The 8,819-nt window shown below is 42.0% G+C and overlaps 1 protein-coding gene across 3 annotated transcripts in view; it reads right to left on the reverse strand.

The window, feature by feature from the left end:
• TNRC6C (trinucleotide repeat containing adaptor 6C) overlaps positions 1-8,819 on the reverse strand; it is a 151,345-nt gene that overhangs the window by 35,441 nt on the left and 107,085 nt on the right. For all 3 annotated transcript variants that reach the window (XM_025859648.2, XM_025859647.2, XM_073886164.1), the window contains exons 6-7: positions 5,253-5,468; positions 3,078-3,244 (exon numbers count right to left, since the gene is read on the reverse strand). In XM_025859648.2, coding sequence (XP_025715433.2) covers positions 3,078-3,244; positions 5,253-5,468 — 383 coding nt within the window. The remainder of the gene's footprint in view (positions 1-3,077; positions 3,245-5,252; positions 5,469-8,819) is intronic.

Here is an 8,819-nt window from a genome sequence, read left to right on the forward strand (position 1 = left end):
TTAAAGTCCATAAATTAGGGATGCCTGGGTGGCTCAGTCAGTTAAGCATCTGCCTTCGGCTCGGGTCATGATCCCAGGGCCCTAGGATCGAGGACCACGTAGGCTCCCTGCTCAGCGGGGAGTCAGCTTCTTACTCTGCCCCTCTCCCCACTCATGCTTGCATGCTCTCTCTCTCTCTCTTTCTCTGAAATAAGATCTTTAAAAAAAAGGCAAGAGAATTATTTTTCTTTCCTAGAGAATTTAGTTCATCACAAATATGTGCCACTTCCATTATCAAATAATCGTAAGTGCTCCTTGGAACATGGCCCTATGCTAATACTATGTGAAGTTTACGAAAAATTTTACGTTTTCTGCCCTTTTATTAGCTTTACTGTAAAAGATGACAAATGCAGGGGTTTTGTTCCAACAGAATGAAAAGGAACAACAAGCCTGTTAATTTTACTGACTTCTCATGGCTTGCAGCCTTTAGGGTGGAGAAGAAAGTAAATGGGCAAACATCAGTGAGGGACAAGATGAAGAGAAAAGGAGAGAGCAAGCGCAGGGCAGAGGAGGGGAGCGCAGGGCAGTGCAGAAGGGCTGCGCGGGGGTGTGAACCATTTTCCCGGTAATTTCCCTTCTATTCTCACAACCACGAAGATTCCAGCCATGCGTTAATATAGTAGGAAAAACATCCTCCTCTAAAATTATTCTTCACAGTGCTTTTCGGAGTTGAGCCTGCTGTTAACTACAGAATGGAGCATATGGGGCAATATGAAACTAGCAGGCGCTCGCTCCTTGAGGAAGTAGCTTAATCGGAGGCTGTGGGAACCACTGTTGCGCTGCCAGGGCCAGAGCTGCTGGGATTACACAGTATTTTAATTTTCCAATTTGGTATTTCTGGTCCCATCATTAATTGGATTATCTGCCAGCCCGATTGTAAAAAGATTCCTTTTTGAAGTCCGTAATCACTTCTACTCCTAATGATTTTAGTTTCTGCGTTCTGCTTACAGCTAATTGAATGCTTTGTTCAACTAATTTTTTTTTTTGAACGGATAATACCTTCATAATACCTTCAGAGCATCTGAAAGTAGAAAAAGGGTATACGCCAAAGCACCTTCTTCCCACCCGCTCCTCCATCCGCTTAGCTCTTGCTCTCCCCAGGAGGAACTCCCCCTTCACACACGTGCCCCGCCCCCAGAGGAGGTGTGTACCACACACAGTTTTCTGTACCTTGTACAGAAATTTTCATTTAACAATATACTTTGGTGATCTTTTCATATGAATAGATATAGAATTTCTGTTTAAAGATCTATTTGGCTCTCCCCCGTGTGGATGCGGTACAATATAACCGTCACCCCACTGATGTGCATTTGAACCACTGTTTTATTCGACTGAAGACGTGCACCAACAGCGAGAGGCGCACAAATGCCCTCTGCCATGCCTGGGCCAAGTGCGAGCGCAGCACCCACGTGCCGACATATCTGCAACCAGGACAGAGGGCGCCAAGCTGCCCTCCGTGCGGCTTACGCTGCTTCACATTCCAACCAGCAACAGACCAGGGTGCCGGTTTTCTCACAGTTTTGTTGACACAGCCCGTTTGTGAGACGTGTGGATTTCCGCTGGTCTGAGAGATGAAAACTGGCATCTTCGGTGTTATTTCATTTGTTTTTTAAAAAGATTTTACTGGGACTGCCTTCGGCTCAGGTCATGATCTTAGAGTCCTGGGATCGTGTCCCCAGTCAGGCTCCCTTGCTCAGTAGGGAGTCTGCTTCTCCCACTCCCTCCGCCTCTCCCCCAGCCTCACTCCCTGCTTGTGCTCTCTCTGTCTCACAAATAAGTAAATAAAATCTTAAAAAAAGAAAAAAAGAATTATTTGAGAGAGAGCGTGGGGGGAGGGGAGAAGAGCAGAGGGAGAGGGACAAGCAGACTCCGCACTAAGCGCAGAGCCCGACATGGGGCTGGATCCTATGACCCTGAGATCGTGACCTGAAACCGAAATCAAGAGTCAGACACTGAACCGACTGAGCCACCCAGGCGCCCCTCGCAGTGTTGTTTTAAATTGAACCCTCTTTCCGTAAGAAAACAGGCTGAACACCCTTTCATATGTGTAAGAGCTGTCTGCATTCCTTTTCCAGGGACCATCTATTTATATTCTTTGTACCTCTTCCTAGTGGGTTACTAACTGATTTTTTAAAAAATCAGTTTCTAGGACCTTTCTTTATATATTCGGGAGATCAGCTCTCTCCATGCTAGCATACAAATTTTTTTTTCCAGCTTGTTATTTGTCTTTTGACTTTTGGTATTTTCTGTCATGCACAGTTTTCGTGTGTATCCACTGATTTGTAAGTCTTTCATTTGATGGCTGTTAGATTTTGGTCCCACTTCAAGACTGTTTCTCAAATTCTTTCCCATTTTATATTTTTATTTATCATACTTAAATTTGTGATCTACTTGGATTTTATCTTGGTGCATATATGAGTGGTGGATCTCAATTTTTCCAGGTGGCAGCCTGTTTGCTACAAGACGACTTAATGGTCTACCTCAGGAGTTTCAGACTTAACGGTCTGAGGACCAACCACATTACCCTCTCTTAAAGATTGAGGATTCTAAAGAAATTCTGGTTATATGGATTGAATTTATCAATATTTACTGTATTAGAAATTAAAACTGATAAATTTAAAAATACTTTAATTTGTTTAAAAATTACAATAATAAACCCATTCTGTGTTAACACCAATAACATTTTTTTTAATGGAAAATTATATTTTCTAAAACAAGAACTTTTAGTGAGAAGAGTGGCACTGTTGTACATGCTTGCAAATCTCTTTACTGTCTGGCTTCTTAGAAGCAGCTGGATTCTCATGTCTGTCTCTGCCTTTGCTTTGCTGTGACAGTAATGCCAGGTAGTCTCTGGAAAACTCCAGCCTTCACTCAGGCGAGACCCCTGACAAAATCTCAGGGTCTTCCAGAAGTACCCACAGCACTCAAAAAACTCCTGGTCTACCAGTCATCACTAACTGGAGATTCCACCTCTACCCTGAATGTGTTTTTAAGTACCACTGATTTTTAAAGTTTCCTTTCTTTAGTGTCGCACACACCTTTGGGAGTCCTTTTTTGGGGGCGTTCCCCCAGGAACTGCAGGAGGAGGTGCTTTCTTGGGAAGCAGCATTATTCCACACGCCCCCTTCTTCATCTTCCCACTGACTGGTGCCAAGGTTCATGTCGTCCCCACCACTGCCCCAGCCTTCTTGCATAGATTTTGAAGCTAGAAAGAGAGCAAACATGAACTTACCAAACTCACCTTTCCTAAAGCAGATGCCGTATTATAACATCATTTAGGGGAAGGTGGGACAAAAGGGGTGTACTGTAATCTACCTTTTTACTACTTCGTTTCCCCAAGACCTAAGAATTGAATTTCTTGAGCTAGTTACAGAATACATATGCAAATGTGTATATATTTTTTTCTTCAAACTCCAGCTGTTTGTCATCTGTGCTGTTACAAACTCCCTTAACCAGCTAGAGGTGATTTTGAAGCGTGGACTTTCTAACAATAAATCCTGGGGGCTACAGGAGAAGGCGGCAATGTCTGCATGGTATGAAATGGCCAGTAAAATGCAGAGTCCTAAAAAATACCACTGTCTTCCATGTGTTTTGTTTTGTTTTTTAAGATTTATTTATTTGACAGAGAGAGAGAGAGAGAGAGAGAGAGAGGGAACACAAGCAGGGGGAGTGGGAGAGGGAGAAGCAGGCTTCCTGAAGAGCAGGGAGCCCGATGCGGGGCTCGATCCCAGGAGCCTGGGATCATGACCTGAGCTGGAAGGCAGATGCTTAACAAATGAGCCACCCAGGTGCCCCGTCCATGTGGTTTTTGATTATCACTTGATCCAAACCTGCAGCAGTATGCGGACTAGTGCTCCTTCAATGTGACCAGCCACGAGTCACCTGGGGATCACGAGAAACACACAGATCTGCAGTTGGACCCTATAGTCTGTTTCCGACAAGCTCCCAGGGGATAGTCTCAGAACAACAAGATGGAGACAGCTGAGGCCATGGGCAGATGGAGCCACAGGCTGACTACTGAGTTTTGATTTCAGGATATTATTTTTTCTACTTTTTGAAGATATAAAGTGATTTTGGATATAAAAGTTACCCCAAATTTTCACTTCCTGGGAGAAGGTGAAAAAGGCCAAAGATTAAGTGATAGTACAGTTAGCTGGAGTCTGTAAGACTATGAAGATATGATGCTTTTTTAAGGCAGACACGTATATAATAATGCCTCCAAGTTCAAATTATAAAAACAAATATATCCCCTCAAAATGGCATGTGAATCTAAGTACCTCCTTATTCTTTAGATTTGTAACAAGTGTATGAATGGAATAAATAATCCAGCAGAATGGCAGATATACAGAACACACTATCCAGTGTTAGCAAAGTAACAAACACAAAACTAATGCAAAATGCAATAGCAAAAATATAAAATGAATAAAGTTGCATCTTAGATCTAAGACATTTAATGTTGTCCAAAGACAATACGAAGCTTTTGCAGCCATGTGAACAACTGATCTTATTATCAGACTTAAATCACAATCTTAGGTTCACGCTAATGTCCTACGTATAGCACTGTCAAATTCCCATACGTCACAGAGCTCCACTCGGTGAATGCAATGTGGACATCTGTGAGAACGGATGTTTCACAGGTGTACTTATTACACTTCCAGAGAATGGGAGGACGATGCAACCAAATGTTTGTTTCCTTTTCTTCTAAAAAGAAAGGAAAGGAAAGGAAAGGAAAGGAAAGGAAAAGGAAAAGGAAAAGAAAAAAAGAAAAGAAAAAGCATCAGCCTGGAGCACCCAAAGTAGAACTGTGCTCACAAGACGCAAGCGAGGCAGGAAGGGCCGAGCGCTGTGCAGTACTGTTGCAGGTCTCAGGAAGGAACACTGGCATGCTTTCTTTCATCCAGCCGCTCAGGGAGGCAGGAGCGGAGGGCAGGCACAAGGACACTGCTGCGGTGTGCGCACTACTCCCGGTATCTGGCTCACACACGGTGTGGTTTGGATTCTGGTAACAAATTTTTTTTTTTTTTAAAAGGAGAGCATGGGCTTCTGTTAAGAGCTCCTCTATGTCCCTGTATCAGACGCGGCAAATATGTTAGTCTTAAAGTACAAATAAAAGGAGTAAAGTGTCCTAAACCTTGAATCCTAAAAATTCAACAGAAAGTATCCCTCTCAAGAAAATAGCCTGACCCACTTCTCAAGCACCGAGTCAGGCTTACCTGGTTTGCACAGGGCTGGGGTGGCAGTGGGGGCGCTGGCTCTCCCAAATGTCACCGGTGGCTCCGCGGGCTGGTCCCCCCATCCGCTGCCACTGCTGGGCGGCTTGCCCCATGCTGCGGTTCCGTTGTCAACCAGGGCGGAGGGGGAGGACGGCTCTCCCCAAGAGCTCTCAGCCTTTGAGTGGACATTAGGCATCTCTCCCCAGCCCGTTGAGACTGCAAAGGGCACCGACCGAGAGAGAACAGAGTAGGAGTGAAACAGAGGAGAAGTAGAAATGGGCATTTCAAGTTCAAAATAATTTCAAAATGATCTGTCTTTAGGATGGCTTTGGGGGAAAGCAGAAAGGAGGCAGTATCATATCTAATTGGATTTGTTTAGCTTATTAAATTCCCAGTGTTTTCACTCCTGACCGCCACCCACTTAAAATCGAGAGCCCCTTAAACACTGAAGACTATTGAACTCACAGTATCTGCAACATAACAGGGTTTAAAAGAATACTTTAAGACTCATATTTAAGAAGCAGCTTTTACACTTCTAGTATTACATGTAACCTAGAAGAAATTTTACGTTACATAGTCTCTTATAAGAAAAATGTGTAAGTTGCAAATATATACTGAAAAGCATCCTAGCTTATCTTTGACCGACCGTCAAAGACAGAGATCTGGGCAAGGCAACGAGAAGACAGGCAGATGAAACATGTATAGGAAAGCAGTGACAGGAAATCCAGACGGTTCTCAGGCAGCACCCGGGAGCTGTGAAAGAGCTGGGGGAGGCATTTGTCTTCAGGATGGGAAAGACGAGAGGATCGGGCAGGAGGACTGCACGGGTCCTGGAACACTTCCTTCCCTCATCTGCCCAGTGCTGTGGCCAGAGCATCCTGACCCCTGGGGCTGGCACCTGACGAGGGTGCGCACTGGGGTCCAGAAGGTCATGGCATTGCTCTCGACATGCACAGGAGAGGTCATGGGGCCAGGCAACAAGAAGCATCTCGCCAGTATCTTTACACTTCAGCAAGAGAAACATTTTACATTACATACGTACACTTCACCTTCCCAAATCAATCCATACTTCACTTTGCTTCTGCCTATAAGCTTACTCGACTCTACGGATAACTGATAGCTCACATCAGTTGTAATTTTCATATGGATACAGTTTCTCAGAGATGGAAATGTGAACATTTTAAATACTAACTAAAGAATAGAGAGCATACAATACAGTTAGCTGTAAATTTTAAATAATTTGGTTGCAAAATGGATATTACCATCAATTACGGAATTTATTACTTTTCTGACTAAAAATAGTATGGAATCAGCTCCCCTGATGCTCTTTATTCTAATAAAATGCAGTAATATTGATTAATGGCAAAAGACCATGCAACCTATGAATTTTAAATTACAAGCTCCATGCTGAGCAATATATTATGTAAATCATTGCCAATAACAGGAAAGTTAGCCCTAATCAGTTATTGTCAGCAATCGCTAACTATAATATTCCCTACAATTACACAGAAAACAATAATGTATATTGGGGAAAGTAGTTTTATAAATTTAAGGGACAAAATTAAATCAGGAAAATTAACATAGCTGACAAAAATTATGGATGTTTTAAGAAGAAAAAATAACTTAGGTGTTGCTAATGGTCAATCAGCTGTAAAAATACTGATTTATTGTAGGTAATTAAATAACATACTCACTTAAAATCTGTCATCCTTATACTTCCATCTTTTTGAAAGGCAATACTACAAATGATTTAAGTAAGTCAAAACTAAGAATAAATATTAAGACTATGGTAATTATAATTAGTTGATTTTTATAAAGCGTTTTCAATTCCTGTTAAAGCAATGGAAATGTCTACAGAGTATGTCTATACACAAGGCAAATGATCTACAAGCAGCATGTTTCAAAATTTTACAAATGGAAGAATAATTTTTTACCCCCAAATCAAGAGAACAGTATTTCTTTTCCTTCTTTTTTTTTTTTTTTTGTGGTGAATCAAGAAAGGAATTTATTTCAGTGGCGCCAACACCAGGAAGCCAGCGGACTAGTAGTGTCTCAAAGACGATTTCCCCAACAACATTTCCATTTTAAGTTGATCTCTGGCAAGCATGTAATTTACCGATAATGCCGAACACGCACCCATCAGAACGCATGCACCGCGGGATACTCGAAAGGCCTTAGAAGAAGAGATGCTACAACCTTGAGGCACAACAGCTGATTCTGATTCAAAGCAAATACTTCCAGTAGACAGAAAATAACTGTAAATACATACTATTAAAATAATCTACAACGTTTAATGTTCATTGCTGGCGTGAATTTTGGTAAGCTTTTTGTTAAAGATGGGCTTAATGAGGCAGAAAAAAAAATCTATCTTACATTTAAAACAGTGATATCAACATTTTTAAAATGGCCCTTCAAATGCTACTGCTTTTGACAAAATGTTTCTGTGGCCTGGGGGTCGGTCCAGGAATTCTTGTCTCCCTTCTCCAAATGAACAAATACTGTACTAGGACTAAAATAACAATGAAATGCCACTAGAATATGTAGTTTTCATTCAATTTTAAATACACTTTATTTATCAGAACGGAGAAAACAAAGTACCTCTACCAAAGTAGACACCATGAAGATCAGTGTAAAAATGAACACAAAGCAGTTCTAAGGCCAGGACTGATGTCAAGAGGCTCCTCCACCTGACCCATGATCCCCATCTTAAACACTCCAGACAAATTCATGGATGGAGTTCTTTCTTTTGTGAAATAAGAAATCAATTCTAGTTTGTTCCATAGATGCTACCTGTATAGTTTTTATAAGTGTGACAGGCAGTCCTTGCTGGGAAAAATTCGGTCAGACAATGGCCAATCATAACTGAGTGCAGGAAAGACAAAAGCCTGACACTGCATCGACAAGGCATCTGAGTGTCGCCTGTGTGCTTGGCATTTTCCATACTGACTTAAATAGTAATGGGATGGGATTTTGTTCATACCAATGGCCTTTATGCCTAATGTACACTTATTATCATGCTTTCATGTTTGGCTGGCTACTGGCTTATGGAGGGACAGAGCAGAACTGGGAGCTGTAGCAATAATTACTTTTTCATATTCGAAATCAAGAGTGGTATTTATCTAGTGAAGCTTTATACAGAGTAGTTTTTCTCAGATGGTCAAGTACCCTACTTTTCAGAATGCCTCCTTTCGTGAGCGTTTATTTGAAGCTTCTCTTCCAAACTCAGGGGACTCTACAGGAGGGTTACAGATAAGGTCCTTTTTCAAAAGTGGGCCCTGTGGCCTCAAACCACACAGCAACTGCTCAGAAGAGCTGCTTTTGCCTGTCTTATGGGCCCATCACAGACGGTCAGTATTGGAAAGAAAACATTTTTTTAGTTTTTATTTGAGGGCACTAATAGACATTTTAAATGTGCCCTTTCTTATTGATATATGGGGGAGCCAAACTGTATTTTTAATGGTCTTATTTATTCATTTTGAACTGAAGGTTCTGCCTACAGCAAAAACTTCCGTGTGTACCCGCAGGACATGCACTGATAACCATCTCCCCCCACCTCTCCAGCAGGAC

Source organism: Callorhinus ursinus, unplaced genomic scaffold, assembly GCF_003265705.2.
Source record: "Callorhinus ursinus isolate GAN/ISIS: 27379988/994484 unplaced genomic scaffold, GSC_fseal_2.0 scaffold68, whole genome shotgun sequence".
Taxonomy (NCBI): domain Eukaryota; kingdom Metazoa; phylum Chordata; class Mammalia; order Carnivora; family Otariidae; genus Callorhinus; species Callorhinus ursinus.